Source organism: Parasteatoda tepidariorum, chromosome X1 (assembly GCF_043381705.1).
Source record: "Parasteatoda tepidariorum isolate YZ-2023 chromosome X1, CAS_Ptep_4.0, whole genome shotgun sequence".
NCBI lineage: Eukaryota > Metazoa > Arthropoda > Arachnida > Araneae > Theridiidae > Parasteatoda > Parasteatoda tepidariorum.
In genome coordinates this window covers 45,157,029-45,182,905 of record NC_092214.1, presented here as the reverse complement: position 1 = coordinate 45,182,905, position 25,877 = coordinate 45,157,029, and the positions used below count along the sequence as shown (strand labels likewise).

Sequence of the window (25,877 nt, the reverse complement as noted above, 5' to 3'; positions counted from 1 at the left end):
ATTTTTTTCGTTTTCTATATTTATATTTAAAGTAGCAATAATTATTTTTTTCTAATATTTTGATTATGATTGATTAGATATCATTCTAATACTAAAACATTATTGCCCGAAAAATAATGTTTATTTATTTTCTGCTTCTTAGATTCAGATCATTTTAAGCTTTGTTTACCTTGGAGGTCAATTATACGGAAAAATCAAATATACGGACTTCAGGAAGTCCCGCTAATTCCGGATATGCGACTTTCCACTGTAGTATGTTTTAAGAGTAAATATTATTTGAGGATACTGATACATATCTCGCAGATTTGATTAATCCTTTATATCCTGACAACACTCATGCATTTGGTTCCACTTAACTTAAAATAAAATTTCCATAATCCAACAGATTTTCTTGATCTTTTTCTTTGAATAGTTTTCGTATCTATCTACCGTATTTATCGACGGAAGTGCCGCGGCGCTATTAAAAAAAGTTGTTTTTTTCCTACATGCGGCGCTTCTGACAAAATATTTTTTAGAAGCAAAAAAATTTGTCAAGGAAAGTTATTTAAGATTAAATAATTTTCTGAGAGAAGGACTATTTAAAAAAATTAACGAAGTCGACGAAATGTTCGCCCATATCGCGATCTGCTGCAAAACATCGCCAATTCTTAGCAAACTTTCGGCAGAAGCCTATAAGAAAATAAACGAAATAATAATTTTAAAAAAACATCGCATAATGAGAAAATTTAAAAGGTATGCATCTTGTATCCACCCCCAGCTTTAAAATCGCAAGCTAGAAATCTACTTAGCGCCTTGGCAATTGTAATTGGAGCGAACAGAAAAGGAAGTTATAGGACCCTAAATCCGACACTCACGAAACGCCGAACTTCGGAGATCTCTTTCGGAAATTCCAATATGGCCCCCAAATATTACTATAATTCAATTTCACTGTTAATTTTAAAAAAAAAAAACAATAAATTTAGTCAAGTTTCGATCGTAGATTATGATGGGGTGAATTTAAAACTGACCCATCTTAAGAAATTTTACTAATCAAAATAATAATCTATATAATATAATCAAGAAGAAATAATCCGAATCCTGTGAAGAAGAAATAATCGTTTCTTCTTTGGAGCGAGATCATAGTTCTCGTTTTTTCTTATAGATAACATTTTGTTTTAACAAAAGACGCTTACCTCGCAAGAAAAAAAATAGCTAACAAGGAACTACAAAAAAAAAACATTTAACAATTAATGCTAAGAAACTAACAATGAATAACAACAAAAAACAAGCTAAAAACTAATAACGATTAAAAAAAAACAAGCAAACAACTATTAACAAGAAGAAAAAAACAAGCTAACTATTAACAAATAAAAAACAAATTAACAGTTAATAACTAATAAAAAAGCAGCAAAAGGAAAAAATTAATGAATGGAATAAAAAACCGCAAAAGGGATATAATTCATTTTGTTGTCCACCTGGTAAATTTGTGCAAATAGGGTTCGCTATTGCAAGAAAAAAAAATTTTCAAGGAGTTTTTAAATTGTAAAGACATACAAGATTATGCTCAACACTGTAAAATTATAATTAAAAAAATTAAATTTTAAAAAATAAGCAACAATTGCTGCTTATAAATTAGAGATACAACATACAAATATTTGGTATTTAGCCTATACTGCTGGACGCAGAATATTAATTTCGGACGAATAATGGAAGAATCTTCTGCCGAAGACAAAACTTATTTCGTTTACATCCATCTTTCTTGTTTTATTCCCTGGAAAGGGTTTATTCGATTAACAAAATAATAATGAAGATAAACAAATTTGTGAAGGGTCCGATTAAAAGAAAAATTATTTTGTGAAGGGACTGTTTTTAAGTTAAAATATTTTGTGAAGGGTCCGTTGTTATGAAAAGATATTTTGTGAAGGGTCTGTTAACGGACCCAAATTTCTTCTAAACAGACCCCTGATGGGAAAGACTATTCTGTATCTTGACCATGATTTTGGTTTCACTTAGTGTATAGCTTCACTAGTTTCTCTGGTATATTAAATTCTCTTAAGGCTGAAATTAGAGTTTTTCGGCTAATACTATCATAGGCTGTTTTAAAATCAATAAACAGATGGTGCGTGTCAATACCAAATTCTTTTGTCTTCTCTAAATTTGCCGGATGTTAAAAATTTGCTCTGTGGTGGATCGCCCCTTCCTGAATCCGATCTGATAATCTCCAATTATATTCTCGACAAGTGGGGAGATTCTTTTGAAAGGGATGTTAGAAAATGCTTTATAACTTGTACAGAGCAAGCTAATTCCTCTGTAGTTTGAGCAATCGAGTATATCTCCTTTTTTATGTATCACACAGGTCATGCTGGTTTTCCACTCTCCAGGGTTTTCCATTCTTGCTCCCATATAGCTCGTACCAGATCATATATTTTCTTCGTGACACTTGTTCCCCCATTTTTTAGAAATTTTGATGGGATTTCATCAGGGCCTGGTGCTTTATTGTCCTTTGGTAAATTGAGTTTTTATAAGCATTAAAGCAAATTACCAATTAAAGTTTGAAGAATAAATTTAATTTAAACATAATTAATTACAAATAAATACAGAAAGTTAAAAATGAAATTAGGATCATTGTACAGCCATGCTTCACCGACCGTGCCACGAGCTAAAATGTGGATATCGTCGGTTGCTTGTAGAAAAACTGGTTTTACGTGACTCCTGCAAGTTGAAGTAAAAGTTCTTTTTTTTGCATCACCAAGTAAAGGTGAGATTACAGGGCCAGGGCACCGCCGCAGTACTCCCCCTCCAGCAAATACTACAAGTATTTGGGATTAAATCGAACTCTCCGGCCAGATCGTGTCGTTGTCTGCGGAGGTTCAGTAAATTGTGTGGTCGTTGGAGTTATCGCAGCATGAGGTAATTTTGATATCACAGTTCGCTCAATGTCTTTGAGGAGGAAAGCCGGTTTTAGACGGTCAACACTGATCACTGAAGCTTTTCCAGAAATGTCCAGACAAAAAGTTTTTTCTGAACGACTGAGTACTCTATATGGTCCATCATAAGGAGCTTGAAGGGGTTTCTTTACACTGTCACGTCTCACAAACACATGAGAGCATGATTCAAGAGTTGGGTGGATGAAAACTTTTACGTTTGCATGTGATGAAGTTGGAATTGGTTTCAGTTCTGACATGCAGGTTCGAAGTTTTTGAAGGAACTCGTGTGGATCAACATTTGAAGTTGACGGATCGAAGAACTCCGCTGGTAGTCGTAGGGGGGTTCCATAGACGAGTTCAGCACTGGTGCATCCTAGGTCCTCTTTTACGGCAGATCTTAGTCCAAGAAGTACAATGGGAAGGGATTCAGTCCATTTTATATTGGGGTGGCATTTGAGACCTTGTTTAAGGGCTCTGTGAAAGCATTCGACGAGACCATTGCTAGAAGGATGGTACGGTGTTGTACGCACTCTAGCTGCTCCGATCATTCGAGACAGTTGAAGAAAAAGGCTACTCTCGAATTGACGGCCTTGGTCTGTTGTGATTACAGAAGGAATGCCGAACCTAGAAAACCAGTTGTTCACGAGTGCTCGGGCTACCGTTTCGGCAGTAATCTCTGGGATGGGGATAGCTTCAGGCCACCTTGAGAATCTGTCAATGCACGTCAAGAGATACTGGTATCCATCAGAAGGAGGGAGCGGTCCGACAAGGTCGATGTGTATATGATCGAACCGTCGAGATGGTAACTCGAATGGTTGCAGAGGAGACCGTGTGTGTCGGATCACTTTGTTTTTCTGACAGCTGACACAGGAGCGAGACCATTCTACAACATCTTTGGCTATGGATGGCCATACAAATCGAGAAAGAACAAGCTTCTTCGAAGCACGGATTCCAGGATGTGTCAAATTGTGAAGAGACATAAAAATACTTTTTCGAAATTCTTTTGGCACGTATGGACGAACTCTGTCATTGCTGGTGTCACAATATAAGGGGTATGGGCCGTCCAATTTCATAGTTTGCAACTTCAAAGTCATTGTAGAGTTTTCGCATTCAGTGAGTAGTTTCTTTAGTTCCTCATCAGCTCTTTGGGCATCAGCGATTTTAAGAAAATCAATTGGTGGAAGCTTTATTGAGTTTAATCGTGAGAGTGTGTCGGCTACTACATTATCACTTCCAGAAACATGGCGAATTTCAGTACTGAATTGGGCTATAAAATCTAATTGTCGAAGCTGGCGCGGTGAGCATGAATCTGAATTTTTTTTAAAGGAATAAATTAAGGGACGATGGTCGGTAAATATTATGAAATTTTGCGCTTCAAGATTATGGCGAAAGTGTTTAATAGCTGCATACATGGCAAGTAATTCGCGATCATAGGTACTGTATTTTTTTTCAGTTAATGAAAGTTTACGGGAAAAGAAACCGAGGGGCTTTGGTCCACTAGGAGTATCAGTATTTAAAACAGCGCCAATAGAGGTATCGGAAGCATCTACCATTAACGAAAGTTGCTGATTAGGTGTTTGATAACTAAGAATAGCAAAATTAGCTAATTCTTGTTTGCATTTTTCAAATGCCGAAATTGCTGCGCCTGTCCACTGGATCAAGCGTTTGTCGTTTTTCTTCGAATCTCTCAAATATTCAGTTAGAGGAGCTTGTGTGGCTGCGGCATTTTTTAAAAAACGGCGATAAAAATTTATCATAGCTAGAAAACGTTTAAGTTGGACAACTGTCTCAGGTTTGGGGAAATCAACTATGGCTTGTACTTTTTCAGGTAAAGGTTGAACACCCTCTGAAGAAATCAGACAACCGAGAAATTTAACGGATGATTTTCCCAACACGCACTTTGATGGGTTAAGTTTAAGGCCGTACTGAGAAAAACGGGTAAATATTTCTTGAAGATGTTGGATGTGTTCGTCTTCATTAGCTGAAGCTATGAACACGTCGTCAAAGTATGGTATGCAAAAGTCTAAGCCTGTTAAAACTTGGTGCATAAACCTTTGGAAAGTTTGACCAGAGTTTTTTAAACCGAAAGGCATGTAAACGTATTCGAATAGTCCGAATGGAGTGGTGACTGCTGTTTTGGGAATATCCGGAGGATTCACCGGAATTTGATGATACGCTCTCGTGAGATCGACAGTTGAAAAAATCTTCTTACCGTAAAATAATTGAGTGCAGTCCTGAATATGTGGAACTGGGTATCTGTCAGGAACTGTTATGGAATTAAGTTTTCGGTAATCTCCGCAGGGACGCCAATTACCATTCGACTTCCTAACTACGTGTAGTGGGCTAGCCCAAGGGCTTTTTGATGGTCTTATAATCCCTTGAGTTAAAAGAAAATCAAATTCTTCCCTGGTCGCTTTCATAATTTCGGGCGATAAACGCCTTGACTTTGAAAATACAGGCGGTCCTGTAGTTTCTAAAAAATGGTAAACGGTCGAAGGAGTAGGCGTAGGATTTGCATGAGATGGGTTTGTCAATTCCGGAAAGCGGGACAATACCCTATCAAATTTTGAGTCTCCTAAGTGAATAGTTAAACTACTTGGAAAATCAATATTAGCAATCTTTCCACGTGATGTTAGTTTAGTTAGATTATCGATTAATCGGCTATTTTTTACATCAACTAATAAATCGAAATGTCTCAGAAAATCGACACCAATAATTGGCTGTTTAACATCGGCAACAACAAAACGCCAAGTGAATGGCCTACGAAGGTTAAAATCTAAAGTTAAAATTTTTGTTCCGTATGTTAAAATTTTAGTACCGTTTGCTGCGAATAATACTAAATCATCAGAAACTTTAGTATCAGATGCATAACGCTTTGGCAAGACAGACAAATCAGCGCCAGTATCAATAAGCAAATTAAGGTTACTTTTTTGATCGGCCAATAAAATACGATTAATGTGGCGATCGGTATGGCCTTCGTGCGATCGCCTGTTTAGTTTTCCGAGTAATTGCATGGAGAATTACATTTTTTAGCGCGATTACCAAAATTTGTATGATAAAAACAATATCCGTTTTCAGGTTCTTTATATTTTCTGCGAGCTCTAGAATTGCTGCGATGTTGAGAATTCTTTCTTTCTCTGTTCGGGTTTCGAGACTGTCTCACATAAGAAGTGAGTTCGCTTACTTGTTTAGTGAGCTGAGCGACTTGCAATTCGAGTGCAGACGTTTTATCAGCGGCGACAGTGTTTACGTGTTGATGCGAGGTGAGATCATTGATTTTGTCAGCAACTGAAGCTAGCTGGTCTAATTCATCATTGAGGGCTGCCAAAATAGTTTGTACGTTGTTAGGGAGTCTACCAAGCCACAAAGATTTTAAGAGAGGAGTGCCCACATTATCACCTGCGAGTGCTCTCATTCGTGTTAATAATTGGGAAGGTCGCTGGTCACCTAATTCCAGCCCTTGAAGAAGGGTCCGAATTTTTGATTCCTCACTCTCGGAATGCAGCTCAATTAATCGTTTTTTGATAGCTTCGTATTTCTCAGTGTTAGGAGGTTTTAAAACAATATCGCTAATCGAACTTAAAACATCTGAGTCGACCGCTGCAAGTACGTAATTAAACTTTGTATCATCGGTGGAAATTTTAGCCAAAGTGAATTGTGCTTCTAGCCGGACAAACCACAAGGCGGGATTTGATTTCCAAAACGGAGGTGGTTTGACTGCCACGTGAGCAATTTGATTTTCGTCTAGAGTTTCGTTAGGCATTGCGGAATGTTTAAACAAATTAAAAGAAAATTCTCAAATAAGTCGTGAATTTAGTTAACAAATTTGATTATGGATTATTATTAAAAATAATGTAAATATTGATGAACGCGAACATTGCTATAACAAAAATGCCATGTTTAGTGAGAAGTAAAAATAACTATTAAATTAGACGGTAATAAGAAATAAAAAAAAAAAGCCACACAAGAAAATAAAAGTTACCGCGTGATACTCCTAGTGGAAACAAAAATAGACTTACTGAAATTGTTGAAACGCCATATCCTAAGTTGATGTTGAACGCATGTTCGGAAAAAGGGTCACCAATTTGGTAAATTGAGTTTTTATAAGCGTTAAAGCAAATTACCAATTAAAGTTTGAAGAATAAATTTAATTTAAACATAATTAATTACAAATAAATACAGAAAGTTAAAAATGAAATTAGGATTATTGTACAGCCATGCATCACCGACCGTGCCACGAGCTAAAATGTGAATATCGTCGGTTGCTTGTAGAAAAACTGGTTTTACGTGACTCCTGCAAGTTGAAGTAAAAGTTCTTTTTTTTTGCATCACCAAGTAAAGGTGAGATTACAGGGCCAGGGCACCGCCGCAGTCCTTTAGCTTTTTTATTCCGTCATCGACTTCTTCTAATGTTGGTGGTTCCACAATATGTTATAAATTCCTGTGTCTTCTGTAGGTGGTTCATGTTCATCGCTAACTCCATTCAGTAGTTCATAAAAATGCTCATTCCATCTCTCCAATTTTGTTAGTCAAGATTGCTCCATTCTTGTCACGACATGAGGTAGTTCTGTTCTTAAATTCCTTTCGTCCTAGGTTTATTTCCCGAAAGAAAGCTCTGCTTTCATTAGATCCCCTTAAATGTTCGACAGTTTTTAAAAGATCTTCGAGAAATGCCTTCTTTGTTTTATGAATTCTCTTCTCCTCCCTTCTTGCCTCTTTGTATTTGATCTCAGCATTTCTAGAATGTCTCGTATTCAGCATCTTTTTATATGGTTCCTTCTTTTTTTCTGTTGCCACTGTCAAACCAATCTTTCCTTTTAATTTTCTTAACTTTTTCAGCAACCTCGTTACCAGTCTTAAAGATTGTTTCCTTCAAAGAGTTCCATTTATCGTTTATGCTATCTTCCTCCTTATGGTTATCCTTAGATTCTTTAAGGTTACTGTCAATTTGATTTTGGAATTTGATAAGCTCAAATTCCAAATTGCCTCATCTTTTAGTTGTTTACAGTCAAACTTTTCCAAGCATTTTCCTCGAATGTTGGAGATTCTAGCTCACAGTTTTGCTATTATTAAAAAGTGATCTGAATCTAAGTGGGCACCTCAGTAGGTTCTTACGTTCTCAATATCCGATTTATGCCTGAATCAATCAAAAAATGCTCGATTTGATTGAATGTGATTCCATCAGGAGATCGCCAGGTCATTTTATGTATCTTCTTATGCTGGAACATTGTGCTTGGTATGATCATATTATGATCTGCAGCAAAGTCAATAAGTATTATACTGCTATAAATTTTTACCACAGGGTCCCCGCGGTACTTGAAAGTCTTTGAATTTTGTTGAAAAAATCAGGACCCTGAAAATTCCTTAAATTCTGCTATAGGGTACTTGAAAAGTACTTGATTTTTTAGGAATTAAAATAATAATAAATAATTTCAAAGGAAAGTTATAGAAATTCTGATGGATGCAATTTTTAATGCTTAAAGTGAAAGGGGGTTAAAGAAGAGGCAAAACTTTTCTCTCCTAAATTTTTCACACCAGATTAATATTCATCTCTCTGATGTTTTGAAAGCTGAAATTTCTAGCAAATTTTAGGTTTTGTAGTCATAGTTTACAAATGATATATGGCGTTTAATCGATTTAGAAATATGTTCAATGTGTTAATTTCATTATTACGATTGGTTAATATTGTTGTCTTATTTGTTTTTTTCATTTATGTACGAAGAATGATTAATTTTTTATCATTTATAATCAAATTTTTACATTTAGTTTTTACTGCTAATAAATAAAATTTAGTTCTGCAGGTTTTGTTGATTATAAATAAAGATAGTGATTTACATTAAACTGATTCTTGATTTACGGATCGGAATTCATATAGAATGTTCTACGAATTCCGATTTTAAATGAAAGTGATTAATGAATCACATATCAAATATTGCTTTAAAGTGATTTGCAAATTTGTCATAAGGATTTATATTAACACATTTTAATATGTTAGATCAAATTTTATGTTACAGGATATGTATATAATAAGATAAAATTTTAAAATTTATCCATTTAGCATATCTGTTTCAATTTGAATAACAAATTATCTGTTTTGTTACTTCAGAATATCAAAATATTTTTTGCAGAATAAACTTATGAACAATTTAAATAAATTCATTAGATCATTTATTAACATGAAGCACTTACGACATATTTAATAAATTAGTCTATCTTTTTTTTAAAAAAGTCAGCAATATGTTTTTACAAAGCTGTCACAGGTCATATAAATTTATAATAGTGGTTTAGAATTATCTTGTAGAAAATAAGATATTTGAAAATAACTTTTGTTAATGTTTTGAATATGAAGAGATCGTCTGAAAAGTTAATTCTGTAATATACTCAGCCACCCTGACCCCTAAGTCTGAGACTTTGCCCCTTAATGATTATGCTTATTATTTAAAAAAGTTAGTACATAATTTTAGGTTTAATTGTTAAATTTGGCTTAAATATTGATATGGCACTTTTTTGCTGCATCCATTTTCTTAAACGCACATTTTGAGCCTTGTCAATTTTCAATAATTCAATAATTTCCGGTATAATTCAATAAATTCCGGTCAATTCAATAATTTCCGGTAGATAAACACAATCTATTTCAAAGTTGAATTATCGTGATGTGCGGCACATTTTTTGTGCAGCCATCAACGATTTCATTTTTCCACGGGCTTCCCCTGAACATTCTGCAAACAATATAGATTTAATCAAGAGTAAATGTTTGCAAAAATTTTGTCAATTTTCAGACCAATATCAATTTTCTCAGAAAATGGTATATTTTTCTCACTTTTAATCAATATTTTTTATTAAAATATAGTAGGGTTAGACAAGTTTGTTTTTGATAAACGATAGAATATACTGCCTCAACTAAGAATGTGCAACTAAGTTTGCATAGAAATTCAGATTAACATCAACAAGAGATTGGTGAGGCACGTTCATGGAGAAAATGAAGAAGAAAAAAGCTCTTGTGCAGCACATTTTGAGCTGACTACTTTTATGCTAGAAAGTTTTTAAGTTCACTTTCATATGTGATACACTGCTGCCAAAAACTTTTTTTTCTTTTCTTGTTGTGCTTAATGATGGCTAAAATTTTACTAAAATTGTAATTATAATAAAAATGATCTAAATTTTCAATGTTTTATCTGAGTGCTACCTGTATTGCGGTACAGCCTTTTTACTGAATTTTTGCAAAATCCTTTTTCTTAAATATGTATTCGGAGCTTGTCCATTTTCGTAACTAAGCATTTTTAGCTTTATTTTCTTAAAGAGACATATTGAGCTATGTCCAGAATAAAAAGCTCACTGACAACCTCAAAAATATGTTCCTTTTTTTTTCAAAACTCTTTACTACTATAAAAGCTCGATGTACAAGACTTCCACTTTTACGAAGATTTTCTGATTCACGTTCAAAATTCTATTATTAAAGATTATAATGGTTATTTGGATGATAAATTCAAAAGTGTCAATCTACTAACGTTACTTATCAAATTTAGAGCTTTGTTTATATCTATTATTTACATTTATTTGGTGATCATGCAACAAGTCTGGAAAGCAGAGCTATTACATTGCTCCCAAAGAATGTAAATTGGAAAATATTTTTATTCTTTAAATTTTTATAGTTAGATTTAAGTGTTAAATGTTTGCATCAACTTAACATAAATAAAGTAGAGGATAAAAGCCAGGTAGTCTGTAGATCCTGTATCCAATAGCTCCTAGCAAAAAGAATAAAATTGTTCTCCTGTTTAACGCTTGCAGATGTTACTGTTTACTGAAATAGATGTGAGATAGAAATTGTTCATTCGCCATATTGCTCTCTACTAGAAAGATATGAGTATTGACAAGAATAAACTCATAAAATTATCATTTAATTATTATTATTTTACTTATAACTGATTTAAAACAGATTTTTACCTTTGCTTCATTATCTATAACAATTTTGTTTTTTTGCTATATAATTTCTGATATTCTTTTAGATTTACATGGAAACAGTAAAAGATTTATTGAAGAACCAATCAACATACATTCCTGGTGATTCAAAAGAGGCTAAAGTATGAATTGCTTTTATATTGCATCTTTAAGTATTCAAAATATTAATGTTCAGGGTGGCCACCCACCTGGAATTATCAGGAAATTTTTTTAGACTGGAAAAAATCAGGGAAATTTGGATAAAAATCAGGGAATTTTAAAGAAAAGCTGGAAATGTTTTGTTTGATAATTTTTTTATTTCACTAATTTAAATTATTTACTAATTTTCTTAATTTAAATTATTTCATCCATTATACCCACTTTTTTTAGACTGAAATGTATCTCCTAACAGTTGAAATATCATTGACTTAGCAATACTTAGTTTGCATGAAAATTTGCTCCATTGCAACTCTGTTAAACTAGAATGCCACATAAAATTTTCCCACGGTTGCTAAACAAATGTAGAAACCTTTGACAGCCATGGGACTGTGCAATTTGCGAAAAATTGTGGTGGAGGTGGAAGAAGGGATTAGGATATTAGCTTCTGTTTTTAAATTCTCTGTCCTTGGGCTGAATTCATTTATGGCTCAAGTTTGTTCCGATGCTTTCGTGGTAATATTTTTCCATTTTGACAAAAATGTTTTTGTATTTTTAACTTTATAAAATTCTCCAAAAATTAGTTGGTTATAATTTAATAATAATAATAGATTGTATATTGCACTCTTTTTCTGAAAGCTTTTATATTCCCATTCAAAGAAATCTATGAATTATTTTTTCTCAGCAGTCCAACCAATCAAACATTTTTTTACAATCGCTAACAGCAATGTTTGTCGACAAATTGTTGCATTAATGCTAATTTTTTCTATTTCATTTTAACCTTTTATAACATATTTTAATTTTTTTTTAAAAGAAAGGTTTTTTTAAGAACTATCTATATATTAATATTTATTTTTACTCTTTTGTTGGTCAACATATGATTTTTGATTCTAAATTTTGTACCAAAACATTAAAAAATAAATAAAAAATCTTGCCAAATTGTCAAAATGAATTATTTTTTTCGAGATGAATGTTAAAAAAATAACATTTTGAATAAAATATTTTATAATATAGACTCTTTTTTTGTACACATCCTACACTTTATAAGAAGGGGAGGCAAACTGGAAATTTTAATGTTTTTATCTAGAAAAATCAGGGAAATTTGAAATCTGATTTGAGTGGCCACCTTGATGTTGCAAGAATAATAATCTCACCTTTTAGCATATAATAATATAATATGAAATATATCTTACTGGAAAATTTTTCTGAGGTGTGCCTAATATTTGCACTATTAATAAGTTTATAGATTTTTAAGCATCATGTCACATCTAATTTTTATGTTAACACTAAATGTCACATATTAATTCTAATTTTCTTGTATTAAAAGAATATCGTATAAACAAGTAAAGTTATTCCTGTTGGATTTTTTCCCTTCAAAATCTTTTCTGTTCCTAGGGAGGCATAATCCAATAATAATATCATTTGCAGGGTGCACACAGACTCCTTATACTCCTTAGAAACTCCTTGGACATGAAAAAAAGTCCCCAGTGAGACTTTTTTTACCACTTAAATTATATTCACAAAATACAAAAAAAAAAAAAAGACATCACAAAACAAAGAAATTAGGCTTTTTTTAACGAAATAAAAGTATTTTAACCCATGTAGATTTTTTACAAAAAATAATGACTAATATATTTCAGTTCTCGGGCCACGAAAAAAGCCTTCGTGGGCTGCCAGTTTGTAACCACTGTTCTAAAACATAGTCAAATTTACAATTTTTTTAAAATATTAAACAATTTATTACTATTAACTTGTTTCATTGTATAATTTCTTTTTATGAATTATTCATGCTAAATATATAATGTTTACTCTATTTTAGATCTCAAGCATGACTCAAATTAATGTGAAAAGCTATAGCGAAGCTATGCAAGCACTCAGAAGAGGAACCCTATCAAGAACAACTGCAGTGACCTCCAAAAATGCAAGATCATCTCGCTCTCATGCTTTTTTTCTTATTTCGATGATAATGACGAATAAGAAAGATGGTAAATCCAAATACGCCAAGTTTTTATTCGTGGATTTGGCTGGCAGCGAGCGCGCAGGAGTTGATTCTTCAGAAAAAGAATTTAAGCAAGGTAAAAAAATAAATATAAACTTAAAAAGTATTACTTTTAACAGTTTGTTAATTTTGATTGTTTCTTAAAAATTAAACATATCAATGATTTTTGTACTAAACATGATTCATTATAATGCATATTTTAATTTTTTTAGGTGTCCAAATAAATAAAGGCTTGACGGCGTTAGGCCGTGTAATTTCCTCATTATCTACAAGGGAAAAGCATATCCCATACCGAGATTCTCTATTAACCAGATTCTTGCAAGGTATTCAAATATATGATTTCTGTATTATGAATTATTCTGATTAATTGTATATGTATTATACTGTATTGCTTTTTTTATTGCTTGTCTGTGCCATATCAGTCAACGGCACTTTCTCACTTCTTTGTCGTACCCATTCTATCATTATATTATCCAAATCTTTGTTGTTAGCTTTGCATATCGTTTTTCTCTTTTCTATCTCTAAAATTACATCACTTTTTGCAAAAAACTACAGTACTTTTTTCTTCTGTTTAATTAAATCATAAACATTTTTTATCTTTTTTATGTTATTATTCTAGATTCATTCGGGGGAAGCTCCTACACAGTAATGGTGACTTGTGTTAGCCCTGCTCAATCGACCTTGGAAGAAACTCTAAGTTCACTTCGATACTCAGCCTGTGCAAAAAAAATTAAAAATAATGTAGTCATCAACAAAGACTCAACGGATCTTATTGAACACCTTAAATTAGAGGTATATTGAGTTTTATTGCTAGTATCAAATTTTAAATAGTTTTCTTCAGAAAAACCTCTTAAATTATATTCACATTATTATGTCTATTCATTATACATTTAACTTCACTGATTCTTAAAATGAAAAATTTAATATTTAAAGTAATTTTTATTCAATATAAAAATTTTTCTTATGTTTTGAACTTATAAAATATTAAAAAAAAAACAAAAGTAAATGTATATTAGTAGCAAAGTAATCATTTAGAATGTATAAATATAAAATTAATAAATATAATGTTTTGAAATATGCATATAATGGTTAACTTTAAATTCAACTAAAAAATTATCTATTTTTTATTTATTATGTATTTATTTGCTATTTTTAAAATTCATTTTTACTATGAAAACTAATTGCATGCCTTATTGTGGCATTTTTATGAATAACAAATGTTTTCTTTTCATTTCTTAGATTAAATTATGTTCTAAACTATTAAATTTTTATTCTGGAGGAAACTTTTGTGGTTACTTTTATCAATTTAGTATGCACAATAGAAATGAAAATTTGTTGTTTGAAAATTTTAAATGTAGCAGATACCCTGTAATTTCCGGTTTTGGGGTAAAATTACGTTTCCCCCTGACAATTCACTGACTTTTTTCAAATCTAGTTTTTTCTGATTATTCATGAGGCTTACAAATCCGTCATTATACTTCCAAAGGATATTGTTGTTCATTTCGGAATTTTCATTCCAGATTCTAAATTAAACAAGATCCGAGTTTAGAAAAAGATTGATACTAATTTATTATTTTATTTGGTTTTAATTCTTTAAAACGTCATGTTCTTATAAGGTGTGGCAAAACTTTGTTTCATTTTTAATTAAATGTTCCCAATTTTTTTCTTCTTTAATCCACTTTTTTAAATAATGAGTTTAAAAAAAAACAAACTAACCACTCAATTTTGGATTCTAACGGATGTTTTATAACTCTCTTTGGAATAATTTAATGCTAGCTTGGTGGTTTTTGTATTTTCCCCCCATAAGCACAGTCAATTATGTTAACAATTTGCTAAATTATCATTACAAAATGCTGATTATTTTAAGGACTCTTTCGAACTCACAGGAGAAAATAAAACATTTGTCCCTTCCCTGCCTCCTCTCAATCTAAAGATCTTCAAGGTCACAGAAGAAATGAAGTTTCTCTGGACAAACTGGGAGAAAAATTCCCTCCTCACCCGCATTTTCCTCTACTCAACGTAAAGATGAGTCTAATTTCCGGGGTTTTTTTTTTTTTTTCCTTAATCGTTCTAGTTCAAAATGGTGGGGAAATTGAGCAAAATTTTTCCCGTTTTTCTGGATACCGGATAAATGGTTCACTACTGTATTAGCAAATATGTTGAGTATTCTGTTTCAAAATATGAAATAGATAATTATTTTGTTAACTGTATTTTGAATATTTTTTTTTCCTTTAATGAAATAAATTTTCATATTGATATGATAGAACTTTTTGAAACATTGTTTTTTTTTCTAGCTTGGAAGAGTAAAAAAATTAGGCTTGGAAGAAAAAGAAAAACTGATGAATCAAATCAACAGCCTTAATGATAGGTTAAAAATGGTATTTATGTCTTTATTTGTTATTATTTTTATCAGTTGAAGATTGTGGAAAAAAAATTTCTGAAATTTTAAATTAAAAAAATATGTTGATCCAATGTGTGGAAAATTCTGCTAAGAAATTTTAATATAATCATAATGTTGCTGAATGTTACTAAGTTCCTGCAGAAAGATTTTTAATTTGGGAAGTAAAAAATTTTGCATTTCTTTTTTGCAAAAATTTTAGAAAGATTTTGTTTTCTGCAGAATAATATTTAAAAGATGAATTTCTCAAGCATCAGAGGGAAAGAAATGTTCAAGATTTTTGTATTCTCATTTGCCAAATAAAAGTTCGATAATGACTGGCTTCAGCAAAATTTCAAATGGATAATATAAAGAAAATATATATTCAAAAATGCAGAAAGGTGAAAAAAGTTCATTTTAGAAATGGTGTTCTTTCTTTTCATTTTTTTAACGAACATCTTTTTTTACATTTCATTAAAATATTACTATGAATGGGAATTTTGTTACAAATTCAGATGTATAGCAAAAGAATTAATAAATGCGGTACATTTCCCCCTTTTTTTTATAAATTTTATTGAATAAAATCTATCGAATAGTTTTAATATATTATGCACATGAAAATGAAAATTATATATATAGTTTTTTGATAATTTTTTCCCTGCAATTATTGCTACAAATTGTTAATTTTTTTTTTAAAGAAAAAATCGCAGTGTTTTTTTTATTGTTTTCTTTTTTTGTTAAGTTATTGCAGGGTTGCCGCAGGCGACTAAAATTCAACTAATTTTTAGGAAAAGGAGACTATTGGGAGACTGTTCGGTACTCCTAGCAATGTTTTTTTAGCATGACTTGGGTTGAAAATCTGCGACCCATGATAGTTTCTCAACACAGTTTCAACTCTAGTTTCTTTTTTTTTTCCTTAAAAAATAAACAATTTTGAATTGCAAATTTGCACTTCACTTTTTAATTCATTCAGTTCGCACAGATTCTATTGTTTCTCGATCGCCTTTTCAATGGTTATCTTTCAATGGCTACGAAGTTCCACATGATTTTTTTTAATTTTAAAACGTTATTACGAAGCATAAATTTCGAATTTGACCAATCATTTTTCACAATATATTTGTGTATATGTGTGTGTGTATATATATATACATATATTATTTCCCAGATCAGTTATTGATAAAAGGGAAAATATTGCTAGAACATTAACGTTTATATAAAAATTATCACATTTGCCACCAGCTTGACTAAATGGATCATGGTATATGACAATTAAATCATTAACATAATTTTAGTCATATTTTTAATGAATTTTTGTTCTTATTTAGGCAACTATTTTCATAGTTTTTGGCTACTATTCTCATTCTTTAGGCTACCACAAGCAACTATTTTATTTTGTTCATTTTTTTCTGTGCCCACCCTGTTATTGAAATACAATAAATTGATGGAAAGATTCTTACTAAATGCAAAATTGCATCATCTAAAATAATTGTGATCGTACCACATAGTTTTATCGTAAATTGATTTGAAATACCTAAATATTATTAAATCAAATGATTAAACAGATAAAAATCCTTACAATAATTCAAAAAATATTAATAGTAATTTAATAAATTAAATCTTGTTTTGGGCAAAATTGTACTACACAAAACAATCACAAACACATCCCATTTCTTTTTGCTATTTTAAAATTTTGACCTTTTAAATGAGAGATAAACAAGTAAACATGTGAAGTAGATATAAAAGTTAACAAATAATATTTTGCGCAAATTAAAGCATAAATAGTCGTGATTGCATTATTTCTCTTATAATTCCCAGTTATAAATAAATCAAATGATTGAGCAGTTAAAAATTTTTAAAATAAATGTTAAATATTCAGTAAATAAAGCAGTTTGTACATTCTTATCCATGTGCTCATGTTGCATCATTTTACACGAACATCTTTAAATTTTGAAATCGTACATTTCCTAGTCTAGGAAATATGCAATAAAAAGTTCAGCTTCAATATAGATCATGTAAGCATTTCACCCCACTCTTTCATTTAGAATGAATTAAATATTTTCCTTCATTTTTTTCTTCTTCGCACCTGCAGTAGAAGAAAGGGGGGGACCTTACTTCCGTTGATCCTTGCAAGAAACTGTTCGCGGGGCAGTTGTGGGAAAGGAATTCATTAACAGCTTCTTTGGATGAAAGGAACATCTGTTGCGCTATTGTTACACTTTTGCAAACTGTTTTTCAGACCAATTGTTAATTCTTTAAATTATTATTGGTCATAAATTATAAAAATAGATCGCTGCAAATGATAAAGAAATGAGGAATAATAATGAAATTTTGTTGAATCAATTAAACAAAAGAGAATTTTCTAACTAAGTAGGGAAAAAAACACCAAACAGAACACCCCGTTAGATACGCTGCACATACTAAAATTTATTATTTTAAATCGTAAACGCTACAGCGTATCCCAGCGAATTTACGTTATCTTATTGATGAGTCTATGATACTTTAAGTGATTTTGATAGATCAGAGGTGATTAGATTTTCTTTAATACCTGAGTACATATTTTGTTTGTGTTTTACTTTAATCCAATACATTGTCTATTTCAATTCTTAAGTTTGTTTTTTTACTAAAAATCCTTTTTCAAAATTAAAATGTTTTTGTAGTAGATCTAACTTGTTTGGATGTCAAATAATAAAAGACTAATGAATTTAATTTTGAGTGCTTAGCTTATATGTAGGTTTCAGCATTGAAATTTTACACATTTAATCTATTTTAAAATTCAGTTGTTTTTTTTTTATTAATTAATAATAGGCACAAGATAATTCAAAGATGATGAAGGAAAAACTGATGGATTTTACAACAAGCATTCAGTAAGAAATTTTTTCCTTATGTACCATTTTTAATTAAAATAATTTGCTGTACAGCCCATTACTATACTTCTTTTATTTGTGCTTTATTCACATTTTTTTGTATAATACTGTTTAGTATATTCAAAGTGAGATTAATATACATAAGGTTATATATAATATTATACAGTAATTATCTTACGGCTTTACTAATTTGTATCGATCTGCATTAAACTTCATTAAATAAGCATTTAACATAACATTGATATCTATAAAATGTTTATCATGTTCTTACTTCTCAGGTAAGTTTTCAATTCTATATAATTAACTTCAAATCAGTTTTATGAATTCTCATATGAGATTAATCTGAAAACTGTTTCAATTTCTCTTTAGTCGCCAAGGTTTGATAAATGAATTCAATTAAACTGGTCATTAAGAATTTTTTGGAAGCATGGGAATTGCTGTTCCACTTAGAAATTATAGCCCTATATTATAATCTGTGGTCGATCTAATTTTTATTTTTAAGGCTCGTTTTTGTAGACAATTGAAATTTTTTTTCTGAAAACTTTTTAGTTGACAAAGAACATGATTTATTTTATATGATTTATTTTTTTCTATCTTTACTACCATTTTTTTACTGTGTTTTTTTATTGAAATAAAACATACAATATAATGTGTAGATTATTAAAATTAATTTTTGTGGTTCACTGTATATTTTGACCACAGCACTGTCAGTACATACTATGATGTTAGACAGGAATTTTGTAAAAATGTGTCTAGAAAACCTGGAAAAGTCAGGGAAATGTGTTCATCTGTTTGAGTAGTGACCCTGTAACACATTATCCATGGTGGCCCATAATCTGTAGCCCTAATTTTCAGAGTGAATGTAAATTAGTCAGCCTGTAACCTGCATGGGCACATTATCTGCACTTTTTTCTTCGATTGACAAGCTTTCTTCTTGATCCATTTTAGTCAATATTGGTAATCTTCTTTCATAGAGATGCCAACTTTTATGATTTATAAGTGATTATTACCATTTTAAAATCAAGATTATGGTCTCAAGTTTGAGTTATAAAAATTATCCTTTCTGAGGATTTTCTTCTTTTTTTTTTCTTAAACTATTCCGAGAAAAATAATGAAAAGATTTCTGTAAGAAAGAAAAAAAAAAATAAAGAGGATTTCTAAAAACACAAACAAAAATAACAGATAAGAGCAAAAGAGTGCAATGTTTCTGCTTCACCTTTCCACAGAGCTATTTTTAGACTTATCAAGGTAGCTGGTCATCAAGCTTAGCTTAAAATGTTTGTCTAAAAAATTTCTAAATGAAATGTTTAAATAAAAAATGTGTTAACTAGGGCTGAAGTAAAGAAAGAAAGAGATTCTTGCAACAATGTTTTATTGAAATGACAATGTGTTTAATCAAAATGAAATACTTAGATCTTTTTTTTATTTTTAAGGGTGAAAAGTACTGAGCTTCCCAAAAATAAAATCATGATGAAATTGGAACTCTTTCGTGAATTAATCCTTTGTTTATGAGGTTTATAGTTCTGGCCACATCCAACTATTAATGACTTTTTTTTCATACTTTAATTTCTTTTTAGAATATTGTTTCTTTGGTGGTACTAATTTAGAAAGAGTTATTTTAAGTTATGAATTTTAATTGATTTTTACTAAAAATGCATGGTATCATTAGACGTTTGAGAGTAAAAAATATACATATTTGGAGTCTATTTTCTTTTTTACGACTTAGTGAACAGTTAAAAACTCATACTTTTCTGCATACAAACTCATACATAAGAATGTGGCCATCATGCCTTGATAAATGATATCAATTGCAAAATATTTTCGTTCACAAAAAGAGTTTTAATGTGAAAAAAGCTGTAATTTTGGATAGATTTAAATACAAGAAAAATAAATGTTTTTCATTCTATGATTTGTTATGGAAGTCAGCAAAGCAGTTCATGGGAAGTCAGTCCAACTATGCATTCCTTACAATCCGTTGGGACTTTAAAAATTGTCAAAATGAAACCAGGATGACAGTTCATTTACGTTTGGGAGTTAGTCAATATAACAACAAGAGCTGGTGCAGCTTTTGCAAACTCTCCCTCGTATTTGGTATTAGAGCAAGAATTTCATTCTTGGTATACATCGAAATTAACAGAATACCATTCAGGTGAATTTAAACATCATACTTTGTAGCCAAACTTTGTGAGTTTTTTTTTTTAATTGTTTCCTGCTATGTCTGCCAAAGTATGATATGCATTTGTCATAGTCTACCCACAAAAGATAAATATTAAACCATATTTCTAATTACCCCAAAAATAAAAAAATTTCACTTACTATTTTTTGCATACTGTGCCACTTTCCAAATGTCAAAAGTAGATGTTCTCTATGTATGCATACAAGTACTCTGTGAATATTTTTGAACAAGCTATCACTTTCTCTTTAATTACTTTTGTTGTGGCCCCATATAATATTAAATTTGGCAACCTTATAAAATTCATTAGGAAAAATAGCAGTTTTTAAAACAGAATTCTTTGATACTACACTACCTCACTTACTTCCCAGGTTAATGACTTAAAATTGTGCTGTAATTATTATTTAAATGCTGCACCACAAAAGCTTTAAAACACAAGTTTTCCTCATTAAAGCATGGCAATATATTGTTTTTTTTATTTATTTATTTAAAATAAATTTGTAACAGGTATATAGTGTGATATGTGTCTTAACAATATTCCATTTTATAACAGAAATAACTGAACAGTTATGAGTTGAGAACAAGTGCAAAAGCTTGTTTATTATGAATTTTCATCATACATTCAACATCTATTTATAATTTTCAGTTTCAAATTTCTTTACTAAATTTATTCTAGATCTTTAGAGGAAATGATGTCGTCAAGCACTTTTGAAAAGTCCCTTTTACAAATTTGCCTTGATATTGTCGGAAATATCAAAAAAGATTTGAACAGCTTGATTGAAGTAAGCATATTCTTTCATAAGATGTATACTATTTTAAACTGCTTTTACAAATGATAATACTGTTTAAAACTGCATTTCTGACCTAAATTAAAAGTTAGGCATTCCTGCAGGAGGCTGTTGTGATTCAGGGAGGGATAGAGGTGCTCTGACCACCTTTATTTTCCAGCCAAGCTGGTCTCCTGATGATCTGAAGCTAAGTTTATCATATAGAATGTAAAGCTAAATTTTTTTTTTAAAAATTATTTATTTTTTATTTAGCTCATTAGACCCTTCTAAATCAAATTTTTTTAAAAAAATTGGAATAATTTTAATAATATGAATCTAAAGATGAATAAAATTTTGTATAAAGAGGAACTAAGTAGGTTTACTGTATATTCTTGAAATGGGAGTTTCAGCATCAAACTCTAATTTAAAATCTAGTCTCGTTTTTCTTCTACCGTTTTTGATTCCTTTAATGAGGATTGAAAAATCTTACTTTTTTCGCCAGGAGCAGAATAATATCTAATGTTCTGCTACATGACTTTTGATAATTCGTATATTGAATATGAGTTTAAAATTTTAAGTGTGGCGTTTATGCCGGTTGCGGCATTTACAATATTTTAAAAATAAATTTTACATTTTTCAAATAGAAAATAAAAATTTTAATCAAAATAGTTGCGAATTATGGCAAAAGATAGCTCCACTATTGCTAACCCACCACCCCTTAAAAATGGGTTTTTCTCGATCTAGTTCCGGTCAAACAGCTCTTTCACATTTTTTCTCCTGACTTTGTTACAGCGTGCTTTGCATGGTGTAGAGAAATTAAATTGCGGAAAGTTTTCTTTTTAGTATTTGCTAATATTTTTTCATATTACAATATGCATCCTGAAAGACATCTGAGTTATACAGCTGCTTTCAAACTGCAATCTATTGAACGAGCTGAAAGTATAGGAAATTGTGCAGCAGTGCGAGAATTTGAAGTAGATGAGATATGCATTTGCCAATGGCGGTCAGAAAAGAAAAGCCTAGAAAACATGCCGAAAATGAAAAGGGCAAGAAGAAGTGGAACTGTGCTCTGGCCTGAGCTAGAAGATGTTTTAGAAAAGTGGATTTCTGAACAGCGCGAGAAAGGACTCCCTGTATCCACCATTAAAATTCGTCTACAAGCCAAAAAGATATCTGCAAACATGGGAATTTCCAATTTTAACGATAATCCAAATTGGTGTCATTGGTTCATGACAAGAAATTATTTGTGCGAAGTAAAACAACGATCGGCCAAAGTCTTTCAGATGACTGGAAAGAAAAAAAATAATCCTTTTTGAATTAATTGAAGGATTTAAGAGCTCAGAAAGGAATTAAAGAATGCCAAATCGTCAATATGGATGAAGTCCCGTTGACGTTTCAATTGCTGCATCTAGCCACAAAAAAACATCCTTCACTTGTGTGCTTACCTGTGCTGCTAATGGCAAAAAATTAAAACCGATGCTGATTTTCAAGCGGAAAACGTTGCCTAAGGAAATTTTCCCAAGTGACATCATAAAATGCAGGGAAAAGGGCTGGATGTGCGAGAAAATAATGCTTGACTGGATTAATGAAGTCTGGCGTAAAAGAAAAGGGTCATTTTTCCAGCCAAGTGGCATTCTTGTGATGGATTCAGTGCGGGCACATTTGCTGGACTTGGTGAAAAAGGAAGCAAAAAGAGCTTCAGCTTCTTTAGCTGTTATCCCAGGTGGGCTAACAAAAATACTCCAGCAGCCGGATTTAACAGTAAATAGAAGTTTCAAAAGCCACATGAGAAAACTTTGGGAAGCATGGATGGCTGGCGAAAATCACTTGTACACAAAAAACGGAAATTTGAAAAGAGCTTCATATAGAGAAGTAGCTCGATGGGTTTCAGAAGCTTGGAAAGCAATTTCTCCGAACACTGTAAAATTAGGTTTTTCGCAGGCGGAAATAATCCCGAGTGTTTCGATTGAAGAAAAATGTGATCCGACAGATGAAAATAATGATGATGCTGAACTGGATGAAGAATTGCTTCAATAGTTTTATTCGGATTTTGAATGCAGCGAATTTGAAGGGTTTGAGTGAGCCTAAATTTTAAGTGGATGCGACCCACTTTGAAAAGCGTGCAAAGTGAATGCGACCCACTTAAGTTGTGAAATGTAAATATGTTACAATGTAAGTCAGTTATATAATTCTTAATCTAGAAATGGCGCCACCAGCGATTACCGATTGTAAAAATATTATTTTGAGAAGTTTATCCAAAGTGTTTAATAACAGTTTCTTGCTTTTGTTAGACTACGCATTTTATACTTTAATTTATATTTTAATTTTAAATTTTAGTAATATTTATAAAGTATTAATTTAATATATTTAATTTTTGTCGCTACATCGTTGTTATGGGTGCGACTTATAAACTGATATCTACTTAGTTAAATAAAAGAGGTATGTTTCCAAAAAATAAATAAATAAAATTAAAAAAATTATAAAATTTAAATAAATCATTAAGTAATGTATGTAAATAATCAAATAAGTAATGTAAAAAAATCATTTATATTAAATTAATATAAATGTAGTTATTTAAATTTTTTACCTAAAGATGGCGCCAACAGCCGAGTGTGACATGTTGTTCTGAGCAGTTTGTCCAAAATATACAATAACAGATTACATTCTTGATTTTATTATAATTATACATTTATAAATTTTAAATTAGAACATTAGTAGTATTTATAATGAATTAATGTTATATATTCACATTTGCCGCTAAATCGTTATTATGGGTGCGGCGTTTACCGTGATTTTTTTCTTTTAAGTCTCAATATCGCGAGTGCGGCCTTTACGATAGGTGCGGCTTTTCTTGTATAAATTACGGTGCCTCAAACTCAAAAAAATTCCTTTTCCCTGACTTTTTTTCAGATTTGTAAAATTTCCCGTGACTTTTTCCTGTTCTGTGGTCAGTGTGTAATCACATTTCTGAAACTTATCAAAAGATAAATTATTAATCAGATTTTAAATGTAGATTTTGCACAATTAAGATAAAACTTACATTTTTCTAGAAACCTTAAGTCTTTCAGAATTAGAAGGAAGCGCATTACTACTATCAAATTAATCAAAATAATATTTGAATGCAAAATGAAATTAACAGTGAAAGAAAATTATCTAAATATCCTGTGTAAAAAGTAAACTATTTTAAGCATAAATATATGAAATCAATTTAAAATAATTATTACACAAAAATGTCTTTAACTGATTCACAGATGTACTTTTTTTAGAAAAGGAACCAAAACTGTTCTCTCTTCCAAAGGAGATAGTAGCATTTTTGTAACAGTGCCTATTCTTTTTAGACTGTGACTAGGCATACTATTTTTCTAACACTTTAAGTCTAGTTTACAGGTAGAGAAATCTCCAGTCTTTACATTTTTGAACTAGTTTGTATAAACAAACATACTCCATTTATATTGCTGCATCATTTAAAAATATCTTTTAGTAATTTAACCATAATTCTACTTGGGTAACTTCCTGCAAATTTTTCTTTGACTAGCAATATGACAAATTTGTTTGACTATATATATATATATACACACATATTGAAAGTTTTTAAAATGTAGTTTTTGTTAACTTTTATAGTTGCATAATTTGGGAGCCGAAAGAGACTTAGAACTTATACGGTATGAAGAAAAATGTAAAGAAGCTGAAGATTTGAAGAAAGTAGGTATTTTTTAAACATATAGTCAAACAAAAAATAAGAAGTGGATATCACAACGTATGTTTTTGAACGCTTGAAATATGCCGACTGTCCTTTCCAATTTGTATATTTTTGAAGCGAGTCAATATTTTAATCAAGTAATACCTTACTACTTCAGTTTCTTGGGATTATATATTTAATGGCACTCGCTTATCAGTGTGGGAAAAACCATTCCTAAAATGAAGGAAAAATTCTAGTTCAAGAATACATTTTGAAATCCTCAAAGATTAAAAAAATTGTTTAGGAAATATATTTTGAGAAAATGAAAGGCAACAGTAAATTTTTTTGGCTAATTCTTTTTTTAAATTTGTATTATTAGAGCATCTGCGCAGATTAGTGCCTGATCGCCAAGGCATCTAAAAAATCATAGCTAGCCTCCAACATTTTAGTAAAATTTAACTCATTCTTTTAAAATTTTAAAACTTTTAGATAAAAAAAATAATTTTTATAAATATAAATACCAATTAGGACATTCATAAAATCTGCCTTTCTTCAAAAACCTGGACCCAATCTTATTCCCGATATCTGGTTTTCTGGATTACTAAGAATAATAAACATTGCAAACAATGGAACATAAATTCAAAATTAGATTGTTTGATGTGTTCCATTATCTGAAAACCTCAGGTGAAAAATACAAATTTTGTATGCTTAAACTTCACAATATTTTACCACTATAAACATATAATTGAAGCAGGAAGCAATTGTTTTGAAACAAAATAAAAGTTTTTAGGTGGAAAATAATTGTGAAAAACTTTCTGTGCCTAAAAACTTTAAATCACAAAATTTTTTAGTTATTTAGAATTTGAGTGTGTAGTTTTCCTATTTGTTCACTAGTTTCTCTAGTTTTCTGCTATGCTAGCTTCTAGATACTAGGTCCTGTACTGTATCATCTTGTTCAAAAATATAGATTCAAATATGGAAAATCTTTTTTTTTATAATTGAAGGAATTTTTTGTGAT

General features: G+C 30.8%; 1 protein-coding gene across 2 annotated transcripts in view; it reads left to right on the top strand.

Annotated features, from left to right (window-relative positions):
* LOC107457071 (kinesin-like protein klp-19) overlaps nt 1-25,877 on the top strand; it is a 43,824-nt gene that overhangs the window by 9,350 nt on the left and 8,597 nt on the right. For both annotated transcript variants that reach the window (XM_016075127.3, XM_016075129.3), the window contains exons 4-11: nt 10,913-10,987; nt 12,820-13,075; nt 13,212-13,322; nt 13,619-13,791; nt 15,294-15,377; nt 18,182-18,240; nt 21,090-21,195; nt 24,802-24,882. In XM_016075127.3, the coding sequence (XP_015930613.1) occupies nt 10,913-10,987; nt 12,820-13,075; nt 13,212-13,322; nt 13,619-13,791; nt 15,294-15,377; nt 18,182-18,240; nt 21,090-21,195; nt 24,802-24,882 (945 nt within the window). The remainder of the gene's footprint in view (nt 1-10,912; nt 10,988-12,819; nt 13,076-13,211; nt 13,323-13,618; nt 13,792-15,293; nt 15,378-18,181; nt 18,241-21,089; nt 21,196-24,801; nt 24,883-25,877) is intronic.